At 44.5% G+C, this 20,069-nt stretch overlaps 1 protein-coding gene across 1 annotated transcript in view; it reads left to right on the top strand.

Moving 5' to 3' along the window:
• The window catches only part of EFTUD2 (elongation factor Tu GTP binding domain containing 2), a 36,311-nt gene that overhangs the window by 9,666 nt on the left and 6,576 nt on the right, over nt 1-20,069 (top strand). The window contains exons 3-16 of the mRNA XM_037495190.1: nt 1,000-1,165; nt 1,799-1,877; nt 3,427-3,502; nt 3,962-4,027; nt 4,765-4,800; nt 6,209-6,299; nt 7,430-7,512; nt 10,044-10,210; nt 11,856-11,980; nt 15,403-15,466; nt 15,852-15,942; nt 17,533-17,668; nt 19,167-19,294; nt 19,547-19,740. Of these exons, the coding sequence (XP_037351087.1) occupies nt 1,000-1,165; nt 1,799-1,877; nt 3,427-3,502; nt 3,962-4,027; nt 4,765-4,800; nt 6,209-6,299; nt 7,430-7,512; nt 10,044-10,210; nt 11,856-11,980; nt 15,403-15,466; nt 15,852-15,942; nt 17,533-17,668; nt 19,167-19,294; nt 19,547-19,740 (1,502 nt within the window). The remainder of the gene's footprint in view (nt 1-999; nt 1,166-1,798; nt 1,878-3,426; nt 3,503-3,961; nt 4,028-4,764; nt 4,801-6,208; nt 6,300-7,429; nt 7,513-10,043; nt 10,211-11,855; nt 11,981-15,402; nt 15,467-15,851; nt 15,943-17,532; nt 17,669-19,166; nt 19,295-19,546; nt 19,741-20,069) is intronic.

Here is a 20,069-nt window from a genome sequence, read left to right as displayed (position 1 = left end):
TCACTGACTTTTAGGATATTCACAGAGTTATATAACCATAGTGGCAATTTTAGATTGTTTTTATCATCCCAGAGAGAAACCTTGTATCCCTCAACCATCACCCCCAATTCTCCTGTCCCCACCAGCCCTAGGCAATCACCTGTCTGCTTTCTGTTTCTATAGATTTGCCCATTCTGGACATTTCCTATAAAAGCATCATATAATACAAGGTCTTTTGTGTCTGTTTTCAAGGTTGATCTTGTTGTAGCAGGTAGAAGTATTTCTTTATTGCCAAATATTCCACATATGAATATAACACATTTATCCATTCATCAGTTGGTGGATATTTTGGTAGTTTCCACTTTTTGACTATTATGAGGATTGCCATTTTGAGCATTTTTGTTTATGCTTTTGTGTGAACATTTGACACACATCTAGGAATGGAGTCACGGGGTCATGTGGTAACTTGGTGTTTATCAAACTGTTTTCCTAAGTAGCTGCACCATTTTACATTCACCAGCAGTGTATGAGGGTTCCTTTTTTCTGTGAAAGCACAGCAAATCCTCTCCAACACCTGTTATTTATGTGCTACAAAGGTGTTTCTCAAAAGCATTTCTGTGAATCTAAGTCAGTGTTTTTAAGGTATGGGCTTGCTCCCAGTTTCTATCTGTGGTTCCTGGCTTTCTGCCCTTGGAGGAAGTTCTCTTTTCCCTTCGAAGGGTGTGTTGTGATAAGCCATTTATTTTCTCCAGTCTTGATCCTCTTGTGAGCAGTGCCCACATTAATAATAGGAAGGGACTGGTGTCAGTCAGGAGGGCTGTTCACAGCAATAGCTCACAGTCTTAGGAAGAATCCTGCACGACAAGGGCTACCCCACTCACTGACTTTTAGCACAGAACTCAAACTAAGAAGCTGTCCAGCATGTGTAACTCAAGGCATGCACTTAACTCATGTGATGTCGTCAATCATGAGCAGGAGAGGACGTGCCTCACACTCCTTCCTTCCCTCTCTCACGGTTAGATGGATGATGACGACGACGACGATGACGTAGGAGATCACGATGAAGATCACCCTGGGATGGAGGTGGTACTGCACGAGGACAAGAAGTACTACCCCACCGCTGAGGAGGTGTATGGTCCTGAGGTGGAGACCATAGTTCAAGAGGAAGACACCCAGCCTCTCACAGGTAAGGTAGGAGGCACTGGATTGTGAGAGGTGAAGTTGAAGTCAAAAGCTTCAGTTAGTATCCGTCAGCGATCTTGAAAGTTCAGTGAGTGGATTAGTTTTCCTTTATTGCTTTCAGGTACTATTTCTGGATTGAGATTCAGTTAAATATATACTAAAACTTGTAGCTTGTTACTAAGCAATTTAGTTATTTATTTATTTATCTAATACATTTGTTTAGGTGTTTGAAGACTGTAAGTCCTCCCACCGGGCTGCGAAGTGTTTCCATCCAAATAATCCCAGACTCTTTAACTAGTTCTCATGGAACTTACTTTCCACTTTAATAATTTTCATCAATCTTCTGTTGCTTTTATAAATGAAAGGAGAAATTTTGAGTTGACATTGACCTCAACCTAAATTCAGCTCTTCTCCCTTCCTCCCACAAAATGAAGTACAAACTTCAGTCCACAATTCAAGATCTTTCACTGTCTTGGCCAAACAGCATTCCCAGAAATTTCTCAACATGAGTGAGCCTTGAGGATAACATAAATTGATGTCATATATCTTACATTCTGAAAGCTCAGTTTAATGGAATGGGGCCCTGTATTTTTATGTTTTATGTCTACCTGACCATCACTATCATTTTTTTTCCTAGAACCCATTATTAAGCCAGTGAAAACCAAGAAATTCACTCTGATGGAGCAGACATTACCTGTCACAGTGTATGAAATGGAGTAAGTTATAAGGTCGCTCAGCCTCTCTACATGAACAGTGTAGGGTCATTTTTCATGGAGGTAGGGGGTGGCTTGTGGTTGAAGTAGCCAGTGAATTATGAAGCAGAAACCTCTCCCTGCAATTTGCTGAAATTTTCCTATAGCTTATCTGGCTGCTGGAATATTTAGGCTCAATCTTTTTTTTTTTTAATAGATTAAGTTTTTTGTTTTAAATATTTATTTATTTGTGCATACAAGAGCTGGGGTGTAGGCCAGAGGTGTTGGAGGGTGAGAGGACTCACCAGAGACAGAGTAGGAAACAGAACAGGCGGATCTACTGAAATACACTACTGAGGGGAGCAGCGGGCGAGACAGGAGAGGTCTGCTGCACCATGTGGGTTAGCTCCCTGGCTGGGGATCGAACTCGCACTGCAGTGGCTGTGGATAGCTTCATAGTGCTGAGACAACCCCTTGCACTACCAGGGAGGCCCTTAGGCTCAATCTTAACTTTTTTCTCTTCACTATCAGCCAGATCTCACTGTTCCCTCCCTCCAAACCTTGGTATTACAGGCCAGCTTGGTATTAGAGGCCAGCCTTTGAGACAGAGATGGATATTATAATTATCACTGTTGGAGCCACTGAGCCTTTTTGATTCTGTAAGATTATTAAGTGTTTGAGAGCATATTACGACTCTGTTTTGGAAAGGACACAAGTAGGTAGGCAGAGACAGAATAATTTAAGTTCTTCTTACTGCAAACAGATTTTGAAAATATTTTGATTGATAAAATGGCACTCGTAACACCCTCACATATTGAAGTGCTTGTGAGTCTTTATTAGGTAGTGCTTCTCTTAAAATATGTTGAAAGCTTGTAGCAACAAAGGAGTGGGGTCCTTTCTGAAATGGTTAGCTCACCTGCCATCATTCAGACACTTTTGAAGTAGCTTTCAAATGTCTCCAGAACTTGCTCCATTTTCCTCTATGTTCTCAATCATGATTTTTTAAAAATCTCAGTCTTTGAAAGTGGACTTGATTTTCTGAAGAGACAGTCATCTGAATATTACTCACCATAAATAATGATGGGTGATAAGGAAGAAAAAAATTGCTCTGGTTTTGATTGAACTGGAAGCCTTCTGCTCAGCATCATTAACGAGGTGGGGTTTTCTTGAAAACTTTCTTTACTAGCTCTGATGACCAAATTTCAAAAGCAAAGCTCCCAAGATCATTTTAAGTCCCTTTGTCATCAGTGGAATAAATGGATATAGCAACTAGTCAGACAGTACTCCTGTATTGTTTTTGTTCTGGCATCTGGTTTTGTGTGTCTTCTTGCCTTTTAATTCTCATTATTTTATTGTGGAAATCCCCATGACATTTCACAGGTTGTATTACCTCCTAGATGAGTTCTGTTCCATTTCTAAAATCCAAACCATGTAGCTATAGAACATGGTTCTATCAACATTCTCCTGTTGATCTGAAAGTTGTTCCTGGCCTAAAGTACCCAACCACCTTTCACCACTCACCACTTGGAAATGCTTGCCAACATCCCTTCTCTCTTTCCCTTTCCCCCTTCAGTTTCTTGGCAGATCTGATGGATAATTCCGAGCTCATCAGAAATGTGACCCTTTGTGGCCATCTCCACCATGGCAAGGTAAGAGAACTTTTGCTACTTGGAACAGGGTTTATCTTCATTCCTACTCATTTTTTCAGTCTTTAGTCTCAGGTTGAGATTTGAGGCTGGACCTCCTGACTCTAAGGGGCCTCCATGCCTGCTGGAAACCACACGGTGAAATTCTGTTTTTTCCTGAGCATTGACTGTAGCCTGCTAAGCCATTTGCATGCCTGCACTTTGTGTCTACATCTGGACAGAAGATGGAGACTTGAGCCTCACTCTTATTTTATAAGTTTTCATTTCCTGGGAGATGCTTGTCCAAGAACGATTTCATCTTTCATTTGAAAATAAATCCTGTGGCTTTGGTGTTTATCCTTTGCTGTCCCATAATCCACCTTGTTCTCCTCTTCCTCTCCTTATCCCTAAATTACATGGTGTATTGGGAATTGTGGGAAGATTTTCCTGTTTAGCAAGACTTAACCTTCTCTTCCCTTTCAGACGTGTTTTGTAGATTGTTTAATAGAGCAGACTCACCCAGAAATCAGAAAGCGTTATGACCAAGATGTAAGTAGAAATTCCTCTGAGGGCTTGGGACAAACCATCCAGAATATTACAGGGGTGTCTCTCCTCCTTCCTTCAACCTTCCCACTCATTGTAAATAATGATGTCTACAAGTGCTGCTTTATAATTGTAATCTCTATTAATAACCTTTGGGAAAATAATTTCAACTTTCACAGGAGCATCGAGAATATGAACCTGCAGTATTTTGGGATGATCTGTTCTGCACTTGGGATCCCGTCTCTGTTCTGATGTATCCTGGCTTTTACAGCCTATTCTTGTCTTAGTATTAATAGACTATTCTAGAAATATGATACAATTGGACCTTGTTGTTTTCATGATAAATTTAAATACCTGTGAATGAGGCCAAGTGTAGCTGTGAGTCTCGGTGCAATAAATGTTCAATCTCTGTCAGATTGACTGTTTTGACCTGTGGGGGTTCCATGGAGGCTTATGTGTCTCCCTTTGCTACTCTTAAGAATTCAGAGCATTTGATATAATTTAGCTCTCCAGCCATACCTGGTCTTTGGGGACCACCCTACCCCTCAAAAACATCCATTTTTCTATATGGGAGGGCCCAGATCTCATTGTCTGGAAGTTCTGTAGGGACACCCAACTGTCTTAAATCTATTATCCTCCTGAAGCAGAAACCCTTGAGCTGGGGGATGGCAAGGGAAGTGTCTGGTGGTATGTGTGTGGGAGGAAGCTAGATTCACGTGGTAATGATAGTTCCTTCTTTCCAGCTGTGCTACACAGACATCCTCTTCACGGAGCAAGAGGTAAGTGTACCTGGGGAAACCTGATTGCTCACACCAGACCCCCCGTAGTAGTTTTATAGGAAATGTAGGAGAGACTCTGATAGTAATTTAATCCATGTAGCACCTTCTCTCACTCCCATTCTAGAAATATGACACAGTTGGATCTTGTTGTTTTCATGGTAAATGTAAATGCCTGTGAATGAGGCCAAATACTCTCACCTTATCTCCCCACCCATGATCTATAATTTGAAGGACAGCTGAGTAGGCAGATTGTAGGGAACCCTCCTATTTTGGGCTGGATTTAATTTGGCCTAATGGGACAAATACCAAGACATGATATGTGTATTTATGCTGTAAGTTTGCAGATGCCCAACATGATTTTTTTTTTTAAGATTTATTTATTTATGCATACAAGAGCTGGGGTACAGGCCAGAGATGTGGGGGGTGAGAGGATTCACCAGAGACAGAGTGGGGAACAGAACAGGCAGACTGAGTGAAATACACTGCTGAGGGGAACAGTAGGTGAGACAGGAGAGGTCTGCTGCGCCATGTGGGTTGCTCCCTGGCCGGCCGGGGATTGAACTCATGCTGCAGAGGCTTCGGATTGCTTCATAGTGTGGTGATTTACCCCTTGCGCCACCAGGGAGGCCCCCAACATGATTTTTTAAGGATGACATCATCATTAAGACCTATGAGCTAACTCCATCCATGTGATCTCTTCCTAAGAGTAGCTTTTCTTTGCTAATGGGTTCTCTGGTCTTTGCTCTAAATCTGCATAACAGAGTGAGCATGTGTCTGTCCATCCCAGCCCAACTGATTGTTCTTTGTTTCCATCTGAATCTTTATCCCGGTCCTCAAGCCCTTCTCTTTCCCTGCTTTATTTCTCTTTCTTCAGTGACCACAGGGAGAGCTCAAGTACATAAATCTGGTTAACTAAATGAACTTTGAACAGTGCTGGCATATGATAATCAACAAATGTTAGCTATTGCTGTTCTTAATATATATGTATATTTGTTTGTCCAGAGCTTTTAAAATACTTCCAGTTGTAGCTTTATATTTTTAAAAAACTAAAATCACCATATTGGTTTTTTTTTGTTGTTGTTGTTATTCTGTTTTGTTGTTTCCTTATATGATGCTTAGTTAGTATTTTTGTTTCCAGTATATGATGAGGATAAGATTTTAGGGCCCTGGCTTCCCTGTTAGGATTTAATATTGCTTCACTTGCCTGTTGACTTTATTTCACTCTTTTGCATTTGAACTGAACCACACCCCAAATGCTATTAATATAGTTCACCTTCAAATTCATTCTGATTGGAGATCTAGACAAAAATCACACCATGACAAGAGAGAAATCAGCATAAAATACTAGCAACTGGCGAACCCCTCTTGCATAGGAGGCAACCTCAACCTCTCTCTTTGTGATTTACAGAGAGGTGTTGGTATCAAAAGCACCCCTGTGACAGTGGTCCTGCCAGACACCAAAGGGAAATCTTACCTCTTCAATATCATGGACACACCAGGTAGGACATTGTTTGATCTTGTTCGGTTCTTGCACTTTCCATAACAGAACAGAGTGGTACTGGTTTGTTTTTACATTCCCTCCACCTTCGTTGAGACCATTTTCGTATTTAACTATCTCCTTTGCTTCTGGCTAGTTAATTAGCAAGTACTGTGCTCAAGACCTTCTATTTTGCTCCTTTCTTTACTCTGCTGTAGAATATTTAAATTCTGGAGAATCTTGTTCATGTCCATCGTGTCAGCCAAATCCTGGTTGCTGGGAAACAATGGTGACTCAGGCGTGGCCCCTGGCTTCAGAATCAGTCTGTTGAAGGAGACTTTGGGGTGACACTCCAGCTGCTGGTGGACATGCAGGGAGCAGTAGGCCTTGCCCTTTGACTGACTTTTTTTTTTTTAATACAAGCACTGGGTATAGTCAGAAGCGCGGGAGGGTAAGAGAATTAACCAGAGCCAGAGTGGGGAACAGAACAGGCAGACTGACGAAATACACTGCTGAGGGGAGCGGTGGGCGTGGCAGGAAAGGTCTATCGCACCATGTGGGACCCTCGCCCGGCTGCCAGGGATGGAACTGGTGCTGCAGAGGCTGCGGGCAGCTTCACAGCCCAGCGCTCAACCGCTGCACCACCAGGGGAAGCCCTGACTGACTCTTAAGGAGAGGACCATCTCAGGGCAGAGCTGTCAATGGGGAGATTTGGATTTTGATGGCTTGGTCTTTTTGTCCATCATATGCCCAGTTCCCTCACACTTCTCAACCCTGCCTCCCACTCTTCCAGCAGCACCAGGAACTATCTTCTTTGTCCCAGGCCCGCCTTTGCCCTGCCTCCAATTGAGTTTTGTCCCACAGAACTATGCTTTCTGCTGCTTAGACTAAGCTGGTGTGTAAATGTGAGGGTGTTGCGTCCTTGCAGCTCAAACACTTCTTTCTTATGCTTGGGGGCTTCCTGTATGAAAGCTTAATCCAAGGATGAGGCTCTAATGGTGGAATTTTAGACACTACAGCCAGGTGTGGGGAGACAGGCAGGGGATACATGGGAGTTCATTTGCTTTGAGTGCCCTTCAGACCTCCTACAAGCTAATTGTGCCTCATCCTGCCACCGCGCATGTGATGGCTAACTTGGTATTTGCTTTTCAGGACACGTTAACTTTTCTGATGAGGTCACAGCTGGCTTGCGCATCTCAGATGGAGTGGTCCTTTTCATCGATGCTGCTGAGGGCGTGAGTCTGACTCTGTTCTCTTAAGATGCCCCCCACCCCCCGCCACCTCTCCCATTAAATTTGCCCCTCAGTGCCAAGAGTACCAAGCAAGCTGGGAGCCAGAGAAATTGAAAGTCTGTGAGATTGAGGCTTACATTTGCTCCAAAATTAGGGCAGCAAACAGAACTCAAAATTAGCTCTCAAAATGGGTCCCTGTCTCCTTGCCCAGTGAAGTTTAGAATTTCAAGACCCATTGTCATTCAGGAAACACAAAAATAAAATAATAAATGTAAATGAAAGGGAGGGAGGAGAGTATATTCATATAAATGGATTTTAAATATTAATGAGTTTTTCTAAACTAGAGATTGGAGCTAAAAGGCCCAACGTGTCTTATTATTTCTGAATTGAAAGATCAAATAACCATGTCCTTGGTGAGCTTGTCAGCAGAGGGAGCCAGAGTTGCCTTTTAAAAATGGACTTCATTTTGGAATAATTTCAAACCTAGGCAAAAGTTGCAATAACAGTACAAAGAAGTCACCCTCGTTTGCTTTGTAATTCTGTGTGTGTGTGTTCTCCTTGAACTATTTGAAAGTAAAGTACTTCAGAATATATTTCTTACAAACACGGACATTCACTTAAATAACTATAGCAGTTATCAAAATCAAGGATTTTAACATTGGCACATTACTGTTGTACAGTTCTTCTACAGACTATGTTCAGTTTCACTAATTGTCACAATATCATCCTTTATAGTACTTTTATTCGGGATCATTGTAGCATTTATTCTTTTTTTTTTTTCCCCAAAGATTTATTTATTTATACATACAAGCACTGGGTACAGTCAGAAGCGCGGGAGGGTGAGAGAATTCACCAGAGCCAGAGCAGGGAGCAGAGCAGGCAGAAGGACCGAAGTACACTGCTGAGGGGAGCAGCAGGCGGCAGGAGAGGTCTGCGCGCCATATGGGACCCTTGCCCAGCGGCCGGGGATCAAACTGGTGCTGCAGAGGCTGCGGGTAGCTTCGCAACCCAGAGCTCAACCGCTGCGCCACCAGGGAGGCCCTGTAGCATTTATTCTTTTTTTTTTTTTTTTTTTTAAAGATTTATTTATTTATTTATTTATTTATACAAGCACTGGGTACTGTCAGAAACGCGGGAGGGTGAGAGAATTCACCAGAGTCAGAGCAGGGAGCAGAGCAGGCAGAAGGACCGAAGTATACTGCTGAGGGGAGCAGAGGGCGGCAGGAGAGGCCTGCGCACCATGTGGGACCCTCCTCCGGTGGCCGGGGAGCAGCCAGGGATCGAACCGGCGCTGCAGAGGCTGCAGGCAGCTTCACAACCCAGGGCTCAACCGCTGCGCCACCAGGGAGGCCCTGTAGCATTTATTCTTAATGTCTTTTTAGTCTTGTCTAATTGGAACTGTTCATTAGCCTTTCTTGGTCTTTTATGATATTGACACTTTTAAAGAGTATAAGTGATTTATTTTGTAGAATATCTCAGTTTGGCTAATGTTTCCTCATGGTTAGATGTTAGATTCAGGGTTTCTTGTCATGAGCACACTACATAAGTAAAGTTGTATTCTCATCAGCCCATTCCATCAGGAGGTCTACAATATCACTTTAGCCTGTGACTGGTGACGTTTGGTGATTTGGTTAAGGTTTCTGTGGTATAAAATTCCATTCAGCAATAAATGATTTTTGTGGGGAGATGCCTTGAGTCTACATATACATTCTGTTCCTTATCAAACTTTAACCTAGTTTTATCATCCATTGGTCCTGCCTGGGTTACTTCTATGATGGTTGCAGGTGGTGATTTTCTAACTCTTGACATTCCTTCTGTAGTTGTTGGTAGAATTCTCATTTAAGGAAAAGCTTTCCCTTCTCCCTCCTTGGTTCACTTAATAATAGTGGATGTGTGGATTTTCATTTTACTCAGTGGGCTACAGCGCATCACCATCCTTACACATCTTTTAGTGCCCCAGCTGTCCCTGCCTTGGCCAGTGGGAGCTCCTGCAGGCTGGCTGCTTTATCCTTTGGCCCCTCTTCTGAGTGCTTCCTGACTTTCAAGCACAAAAAATGTTTTAGACTCTTCTAGTAATTTTCTTGCTTCAATCCTGAAATCAGCCATTTCTCTAAGGAATTCTTGCTCCTCAGAGTGGGGACTGGGCTTGCACTGCTACTGGACACTGAATGCAGCTAACACACCCATGCATATCTCTGTCTTTACACCTACATATATTGAAAGTCATTGTTGATCCTAGTCTCCCTAGCTCCACTCCAGCACCACAGTGCTTGCTAGCCTTCCTTCTCACGCACCAAGAAACCTGGCACCCAGCATCATCGTGTGTTCATTCATTCCTCAGTCCTGCGAGAGGCCCGCTTAGAGTTTCTGCATCTCCTTCTGGGCGAGATTCCTTCTGGTTCTGCCCAACAATCTATTTCCCCAGGTCCTTTTCCTCTCATGCTTTGTGTTTTAAAATTGTACTGTCTGGGCTCTGCCCTGAACTCTCTGTCCTCTTTGTTCTTATTGTCACCTTCCAAGCTTGTGTCTCTCAGGTGATGCTGAACACAGAGCGGTTGATCAAGCACGCAGTGCAGGAGAGGCTGGCGGTCACCGTGTGTATCAACAAGATTGACCGGCTCATCCTGGAGCTGAAGCTGCCTCCCACAGATGCATATTACAAGCTGCGCCACATTGTAGATGAAGTCAACGGATTGATAAGGTATAAGCCCTGACAGAGGATTTCCCGTACTCAGGGACTCTGTTTTATATAAATCTGAGCCTTAAATACCTCTGGGGGCAGCTCTGATTTCTTGGCCTGTGCTGATGAGCTTGAGGGACAGGACTGTGGGCACATTCTGATCTACAGGGAGACTCCACAGCTTTGACTTCATTCTGCACCTTTACCAGTTAGGCAACTCAATGCACATCTTCAGTTCAGTCTTGTGACCAGTATCTTAGGCTTTAGGATTACTCTTATCTTCACCTCATGCCAACCATTGTAAAGTTGGGCAAATTACTTAAGTTTGTAGAACTTCAATTTCTTCTCTGAAAAGGGAATAATAATAATAATAATGTTAGCAACCTAATTGGAATGTCATAAGAAGTTAGATATTTGAGGTAACAGATTTGGCACAGTACTTAGCATACAGTAATTGATTGGTGAATAATGTTAACTACTATTACCTTATTAGCATAGATCAGTAAATGAGTGGTTTCTGTGGACATAGCTGCTTCTCAACGAGGTGGAGTCCAGGCTTACTTCAATAAGTTTGAGCGATGTTTGGGAGACCTTAGAATGTACATCAGCATGGCTTTGAAGGCTCCTAACTCTCAGGGACTACAGGTTGAAGGACGTACAGGGCAACTCCTCAGAGGGCCCAGGAGGAGGCTATGCTAGAGAGAACACGCTCCGATTGAGTGCTGGGAACAGAATCTCCATGCCAGAGATGGATTTACTTTCAGGAACCTCCACAGTGGGGAGCACTGATTCTCAACAGGGTTTTCTTCTTCCTGTCTCTGGAAGAGTTGGGAATGACCACAGCTTAAATAATATTTGGAATCCAAAAAATGAAATGATAAACTCTAGAAGAGACAAGAGGAGGGATAAGGCCAAATCCTGACCAAAATAGGAAGTCTGAAAGGCACGTCTCAACCTCTTCAAAGAGCTATGGCATAGCAATTATTTAGACACATGAAGGTATGTGCTCTAAAAGCAGCTTTAAATTTGTTGAAAAAGGTTGACCCTGGGGAGTGTATGGTGGGAGAGAGGTAGAGTAAAGTAGGGGACAACTCTTTGAAAGTTAATACTTCTTTTTCTAAATTAAGAAATTCCCCCAAAAACAATGTTAATAAGGCAGGGTTGTGGGTTTGACCCCTGTGTATCACTGGTTTTCTTTTCCGTGTTAGTGACTTGGGATAATGTGGCTTCTATATGGCTTTTAAGACTCCGTTTTAATACCAGTTTGTAGAACAAAGCCAAATAAAACAGAATGAAGAAGAGGGGGGTGGGAATGGGGGAGCGAAGTGTTTTTTTTTTTTTTTTTTTTAATTCATTCATTAGTACTGGTGTTTATTTGTGAAATGGAGATTTCTCTTGTGTATTCCTCTCTGGTCATACTAATTTCCTATGATCCAAGGTCTTTCTCTCTGTCCTCCACATTTGCCCAGAGAATGTTCCCAACTCTGGAAAATTAGCTTGTTACTGGGAGTTAGCGACTGTTCCTTCATGTCACTCTCTTGAACGAGCGTGGTGCAAAGCTGAATATTGTGTCATCCCTCTCAGGGCGAGGGTGGAAAGAGGCTGTGACAGTGGGTCCTGCGTCTCGCCCAGCCTGGCACTGTGCTCACCATGGTCTCTGTTCCAGCATGTATTCCACTGATGAGAACCTGATCCTCTCTCCTCTCCTGGGCAACGTCTGCTTCTCCAGCTCCCAGTACAGCATCTGCTTCACACTGGGCTCCTTCGCCAAGATCTATGCTGACACCTTTGGTAAGCTCTGGCTGGCAGAGGGTCTTGCCAGCTTCCCCAGCGTCCTGTGTGCCTTTCCTGCTGAATGGTTTAGCAGTTGGCTTCATGCCAGAGTTCCCTGTTGTGGGGAGCACTTAATCAACTGTTGTTGTCACATTTGGGGCTGTTTTGGCCTCTAGACTCTTTCTCCAGGCTAACAGGTTTCTAAACAATAGAAAAATTAAGGTGAATGGGAAGAAATGGGAGAAGCAGGAGCTCATTTTAGGAGTAAAAATCTCTTACAGAATGAAACAGATTTTGTTAAAAAGAATTACCCATGCCCACAGAGGCCCTTCCAACCTCTTCCTTGGTGATGGACTCTGTCTTGCTAGTAGTGCTTCTAGCTAGTCACATGGGAGTGTTGTAGGCCTGATTGAGAACTCCTGCTGGACTTGCCATCTGCATGAAGGAGCCTCTGCTGGGTGCCCAGAGATTTCATAGGTCTCTGGGCCCCTGACACCAGAGCCCTAGGACTGGCTTCCCAACTCAAGAGGCTCCACACTCTGCATCTCGGTGCCTCCCTGACTACCTCCAGATTCCAGTAGGAACCGCATCCTAGTGGCATGTGTGTCGCATGCTTAGTGGGACACTGTTTCTTTTGAAGGGGTCATTAGCACCCCGTTTTTAGAGCTGGGGCAACAGGCTCCATGAGAGGTCTCACAGCTGAGAAGGCTGGAGTCCCAGAGTTTCTATCTTTGTCCTGCCTTACCATGTGAGTACATTTACTTTGGTGGAAAAAAAATGCAGGATTGAAACTTGGCATTTAAAAAATATTTCCATATTTATGCATCCTCAGAGAGAGTGGAAAAAAGTACAATCTAGTCAGGAAAGCACAAATCACCTATAATCTCATTACCATAACCATTGCAAACATTATGTTTTCATTCCTTCTCTGTTCATTGTTTCAATTACACAGATCATCCTATCTTACATATAAGATGTTTCTCTTATAGATCATGTATATCCATAATATGAAATAAAAACACAGGGTAAATATCAACTTACTCTGTGTTGTTTTCACTCAGTATTGGCTCATGAGAATTTGCTTATTAAAATGTATAAATTATTTTATGTATCTACTGTATGGCTAGATTATGTGTAATTTAGCCATTTTCTTGTCATTAGACAGAATAATGTTTAATGACAATGTTTCTGAGCAGCTCTTTATAAATACGGATAGATGGACAATAAACAAAATTCTTCTAAACAGGGTTTCAATAGATTTTGTGTTTCTGAATGTTCTTTGTATCAACATGTAAAGAAAAGCCCAAGACCTTTTCTGTAATTATAATGTAGAGATGATTGAATTTCTGATTGTATATGGCCCCAAGCCTCAGGAGAGAGCATCACTCATCCTTAGAATCCAGTGTTAGATTATGCAGGAGTCAGCTGTGGGTTCCAGCATCATTACCATGAAAACCCATGTGTAGACGTACAGAAAGTCAGTGGGAAGGAGTTTCAGAGATGATTGAATCCTTCCCCTTCAGTTTATATTTGGAAACACTCCGCCCACATTCACAGAAGCTATCCATGGGGTTGGGAATAGAATCCGCTTTGCTTTTTCCATCACACCATTACCGCCAAAACCCATACCATGTCCTCTTGCAAAGAATACAACCAGGCCTGAGAAACATTCTCTCCAACTTCTAGGAACTTCCTCTAGTGGGTAGACAGAATCCTACAGAGTGACAAATGGCAGTGTGAGGTAGTACAGGCCTGGGGGCAGAGCCAGAGAGCTGCCGTCAGCAGGTTCTAGCTGAGGGAAGTAAGAGGAGAACCTCTCAGCTTCAGCAGCAGAGAGGTCAGGCAAGGCTGCGTGGAGGAGATGGGACAGGTGGTAAGAAGGGAATAGGAATTCCAGGCACCCTGGGTTGATAGAGGAGGTGTGTGGGCGGGTGGTCTTGGCCTGTGGCCTGTTCAGTGATAGTGGGCTCTTTATCAGAAGTGTTAAAGTAAAGCTACTGGCAGGCTGGGTTGGGGCCACATTGAGGAGGATTTGGAACACCAGGTTAAGGAATTTAGATTTTGTTCTGTAGGATGTTGGGAACTATTTAGAATCGGAATGGGGTGATATGTGAGAGGGTGCAGGACAGGACACCCATGTAGACTTTGTTGCCCGTGTTAAGATACAGGATTGAGAATGTTGGATTACTGTTATCTGTGGGATTAAAAAGGAGGATAAGGAAGGGAGGATGTTCACTCATTCTGTTTCCTGTCAGCGTACAGTAAGCCTGTTAGCTCTGGCCCAGGACCTGTCAGAGTACTCATGAAGCTCAGGCCAGTGATGTGTGTAAACAACATGGTTGGTCATAGAGAAGGGAAAGTTTTGGTAACTACCAATGTGGGAAAGAAAGGAAGAATTTTTTACATACAAAGTGGGGAAAGAAAAAGATTGTGAACTTGGATAAAGTGCCAGTGGTAGCCTCGCTATGAGAAAGGAAAATGTGGCTTAGGAAAAAGGTGAATAATTCTCTCTGTGCCATCTGTAGTGAGTGGGAATAGTTTTAACATCTGGGTGCACTACCAGGAGGTAGTTGGTGGTGTTAGTGAGCTAATTGAATGTTTCAGGCACGCTTGACTTGACTTTTAAAAGCCACAATTGCTTGGTTCACTCTGACCAGGATTAGTGACTGTGGTCAAAATGAAATTATGGGTAAAGAAGAGACAACGGTTAGCTTTGTTATTTTCTCTCCAGAGGGCGAGCTGTCCACTCTCAGAGCCTTTGGGCGACTCCAAAGCTGGGAGGTTGCCCACACTGGCTGCAGAGGAACGCTGCTGCACCGCAGCAAGAATGCAGGCACATTCAGGACCACTTGCAGAAGGGGCGGGGCTTAGGAGTACAGCTTACAGGCCATGGAGCCTGTTCTTGAAAGGAAAGAATGTAATCCAGACCCTTGTCCACAGCTCAGCCTTAGTGCCTGCTGGACAGGGAGACCCCTGGTGCTCATTGGCTCCTGCACAACCCAGTCAGCTTTGGGCCAGTCCTGTCCTTTGTGCCTCAATGTCCTTGTCTGCCTGTCTGATTTTAAGGAGAAGTTTGACCTTGGAAAAGAAGGTGTTAGGATTCCTCAGCTGCAAACCACTTGTGCTACCTGAAACATAATTTAAGAGAGATTTATTTGTTTGATACATGCACTGGGTACAGTCAGAAGCGCGGGAGGGTTTCAGAGATTCAGAGCAGAGCAGGCAGAACCAAGTACACTGCTACCTGAAGCAGGAGAATGTGGGACCCTCCTCTGGTGGCCGGGGAGCAGCATCAAACCGGCGCTGCAGAGGCCGCGGGCAGCTTTGCAACCCAGCGCTCAACCACTGCGCCACCGGGGAGGCCCCACTTGTGCTACCTGAAACATAATTTTGAACAATTTTTTACCAGGTAGATTATAATTGTATGACTTCTCATATAGGTGACATTAACTACCAGGAATTTGCTAAAAGACTATGGGGTGACATCTACTTCAACCCCAAGACGTAAGTAGAGGGTGGACTGGGACTCTTCAGGGGGGTGATCCATTTTCCCAGCTTGTGAGGGCAGACAGAGAAAGAGTCCCTAAGGTTAAAACCTACTTTTGTCATAGATGTAGACAGCCATCTTCTCCTCTGAGTGGAAACTGGGTGAGCTGCCTAAGCTCTTAATGGGGTTGAGCCTCTGTTTCTCTTGAGATCTTCACAACTGGGCTTGGGCAGGGAAGTAAGTCATCCCATAAGCCCTCTGAGGATCTCTCTTTGAAAATGCTATGATCACACAGGCCTTCCTTTCCCCTTCGCCCTTAGATTCAGAGCATAGGAAATAACCACGGGGTTGGTGACACTGCCTTCTCCCTCCTGGATCTTCACTGCATCTTCTTCTCTTTAGGCGAAAGTTCACCAAAAAGGCCCCAACCAGCAGCTCCCAGAGGAGCTTTGTGGAATTTATCTTGGAGCCTCTTTATAAGATCCTTGCTCAGGTGAGTGTGTGGGCCACCTGGTTCAGGTCTGCCCCTTATTTTTAAAGATTTATTTTTATTTATTTATGCATACAAGTATTGGAGTGTGGGCCAGAGGTGTCAGGATGGTGAGAGGATTTATCAGAGACAGAGTGGGGAGCAGAACAGGTGGATCTACTGAAATACACTGTTGAGGAGAGGAGAGTTCTGCTGCACCATATGGGTTAGCTCCCTAGCGAGGGATCGAACTTGTGCCACAGTGGCTGGCGATAGCCTGATAGTGCTAAGACTTTAACCCTTGCGCCACCAGGGAGGCCCCAGGTCTGCCCTTCTAATAAGCACAAGGTAGAAAAGAGGTGAGCTCAGACTTCTTCCTGTTCCGAAATCATCTCGGTTTTGTGTCACTAAGTATGAGGATGGTTGGTCTGCATCCAGAGCACTGCAGTACACAAAGTGGTACTAAAGTCCGAGTAAAGATGGGCGGTCTGAATGAAAAGAAGACACAACCTGGAGGAATTTTGTGCAAAGATTTTGACTAGTCAGAAGAATCTGACACTCGAGAACTAAGGCTTTCAGTTATGGGGATTTAACTTGCAGGTATAATATAATTGTGAAAGTCCTCTGGGGTGTTTCTTTATTTACATATATTTATATATATATATATATATATATATGTATGCTTGTCATAGCATTTTTTATAACAGCAGGAAAAGAAAAAAACTGGGAATAAAATGTTGTCAATGAGAATGACTGTACCATAATGAATTATGGTACATCGCATAAAATGAACTCTTTTGCACTTGATTTTAATGACTGTTCTGGACATGTATATGTTTGGGGCTGGTCAGGTTGAAAAAGGTGCATCAGTCTGTGGCTAGGATGTAGATGAGAGTATAACATTGCACTGATATGCATTTGTGCTACTTAAGAGGCATGGGGGCTGTAAAGGGCATAGGAATGTTCATGCAGACCTCTCTCCCAGTTATAAAGTGTACAGTATTTTATAAGCAAACACACATAGGCAAAATGCGTGGTCATGCCAGTCGACAAAATAGCAAGACATAGCAGTAACACAAAATAACGTGGTTAAAATTTATTTCTGCTGAAAGATAGTATCGTATCAGACTGGAATGGATTAGTAAAAGAAATTTATAGAATGTGTCTCAGTAGGGACCTTAAGTCTGCTGAGGATGATTTAGCTTGGCCCTGGCCTGACAGGGGATAGACTGCTCAGTGACCTTTTTTGATTCCTACGGGTGCAGTCATCCTCTTATTCTGAGAAGTCTTTATATAGGAAAGGGTAAGGAAACTTCGTGAGTGGGATGAGGTGCTGCTTTTCTGGCAGCAGAGGGCAGCACTGATAACAATCCAGTGCCTCGTTTATTAGTTGGCATAGGCATTTAACTAGGCCTGCTTCACCCAGGGTTGGCTTCAATGGTAGGTACCAAAGACTCCCCTGAAACCAGACTTGTCATTGCCAGTAGCTCTTCTTAGAAGAGAACTTAGTGCAGTGACCCCCTTGACGTTGCCCTTTGGCCTCCCCTGGTCCCTGATTGCAGCACCCCACTGGGGCTATTGCTATAGCTGACATGGTGTCCGGTACCATCACAGGTTGTGGGTGATGTGGACACCAGCCTCCCAAGGACCCTGGACGAGCTTGGCATCCACCTGACCAAGGAGGAGCTGAAGCTGAACATCCGCCCCCTGCTCAGGCTCGTGTGCAAAAAGTTCTTCGGCGAGTTTACAGGTGATAAAGAGCTCGTGGTCCCCTGATATTGCCATCATTGTGTTCTGCCACGCTATCGTGGGAACTTTTTCTTACCACAGACTGGTGCTCAGAGATCTGAGACACCTGTTTTTTTTGGGTTTTGTTTTTTTTTTTTTTTTTTAAGATTTATTTATTTATGCACACAAGAGCTGGGGTACAGGCCAGAGGTGTGGGGGGAGTAAGAGGATTCACCACAGACAGAGTAGGGAACAAAACAGGCAGATCGACCAAAGTACACTGCTGAGGGGAGCAGCAGGTGAGTCAGGAGAGGTCTGCTGCACCGTGCGGGCAGGTCCCTGGCCGGGGATCGAACTCATGCTGCAGTGGTTGCGGACAGCTTCATAGGTTGCATCTTAACCCTTGCGCCACCAGGGAGGCCCAATCTGAGACACTTTTTAGTGAACTTCAGTTTGGGATGCAGAGCCCCTGATTCCCGAGCTTCTTTCCTGTGTGGATGGAGTCTGTGGATGGAATCTAAGGATTCTGTCTTAGGAAACAAAGGCAATTACATTTGCCTTCCAAGCAGAGCTTTGAAGTAAAGTTGACGAGGAAGCAGGTTCCCAAGTTGTGGTATATTTGCCAGGATGTGGTCAAGAAGGTAGACTTACAGGTGGGGTGACAGTGGGGAAGGAGCAGGCCTGCACTCGGAGACTCAGGTTGGAGACTGAAATTGCTCCGGCTCCTCTGAACTCCTTTCCCCAGAAGGCGGGTGGTAATGTAGAAAGCCTGAGACCAGTTGAGAAAAAAACAGTCTTGATTCTGCTCTTGCCCTGCTTCTGCCATTCTGTGACCCTTCTGCGACTAATTCTTCAACTGCGAAGAAAGAGAGGTGGGATAAGTGGTGACTCAGGGCCCCCTGTCAACAATCTCTCATGCTACGTCTGGTGGGAAGTGAGTGTCTGAATTCCCAAAGTGTGTAATTTCACTTGTTCATCCTGACCTGGCTATCAGTCTCACACATGAGATGTCAACTAAAAGCAAGCCGGCCCCGGTGTGCTGAGGGAAGCTTTCTTGTATGGCGTATTGGTGGCTTTTAGGAAAACAGCATAACTTACTGAACTGAAACACATGCAGCGTTTCTCTAAGGTGAAGAGTCAATTCAGGGAGTATTCTAAGTAGATGTAGAAAGAAGAGATGGCACATTACTTAGCTCAGAGTAAGTGCTCAGTAAGTGCTTATACTTAGTAGAAGTCCATGGGTTGGTGTAGGAACTTTAAAACTTTTGTCAGCTAAGCTCTGGGTAACACCAGATTTGAGACCAGTGTCTTGCTCTACCCTGGCATCAGTGTGACTCCAGGTCTTCAGCTGCTTACTCCTAGAAAACAGGGTTTCCGTTCCCCTAGAATCATGATACCATTGCCTTTAGACCTAAGGGTTAGTGCCCTCCCCTTTAGCTTGCCGGCTTTCGGGAGTGGGTAGCACTGACTATCCGCTTCCCCCTGTGAGAGTTTGTGAGGCCTTCTCTCTCCCTTCCCAGGCTTTGTGGACATGTGTGTGCAGCACATCCCCTCTCCAAAGGTGGGTGCCAAGCCCAAGATCGAGCATACCTATACTGGCGGTGTGGACTCCGACCTCGGCGAGGCCATGAGTGACTGCGACCCTGATGTAAGAAAATGTGTCAACATCTCCCCCCACCCCAGTTCTCTAGCTTTCCCCTCTCTGAGTCTTGGTCTGTAAAATAAGGATAATAACACAGCATATGCGGTATTTGGCTTGGCGTTTTCCCTGGAGCTCGCCACGTCCTTTAGATCTGGCTGCCTCACAGGGCTTGGGCCTTTGCTGTCCCCATAAGTGGAGACAGTGGTGCTTCCCCAGAGAGCCTGTGTGGCTGAGGCTGCGCTCTGTCCACACTGCCAGGGCCCCCTGATGTGCCACACCACCAAGATGTACAGCACAGACGATGGAGTTCAATTTCATGCTTTTGGCCGGGTGCTCAGTGGCACCATCCATGCTGGGCAGCCTGTAAAAGTGCTGGGGGAGAACTACACCTTGGAGGATGAGGAGGACTCCCAGATATGCACCGTGGGCCGCCTTTGGATCTCCGTGGCCAGGTACTGCCATCCAGGGCTAGAGGGCCTCCATACGGGAATTGTCCTCAGGACCTGGAAGGGGTGGTCCTCCCTGGAAACTCAGTAATTACCTAGCTCCCTACCGAGGTGGCTAGGGCCAAATGGCAGCTACTCCTAGGATGATGCCGAGAGCTTTGCCTTTACATTTTGAATGGCTTGTGCAAACTTTCACTGCGGGATTTCTGTGTTCACCTATCATAATCCTCTCTTCTGCCTTCCTTAAATCGTTATCTTCGAGAGTCTTCCCAAGAGAAATTGTTTCCTAAATTCTACTTGACCAAGATAGAAGTCATTTCTGGATCCCTTGTATC

This window comes from Talpa occidentalis, unplaced genomic scaffold, assembly GCF_014898055.3.
Source record: "Talpa occidentalis isolate TD23 unplaced genomic scaffold, MPIMG_talOcc4v2.1 talOcc4.7, whole genome shotgun sequence".
NCBI lineage: Eukaryota > Metazoa > Chordata > Mammalia > Eulipotyphla > Talpidae > Talpa > Talpa occidentalis.
Note: the sequence above shows the minus strand (reverse complement) of the source record. Positions and strands in the feature narration are given on the sequence as shown.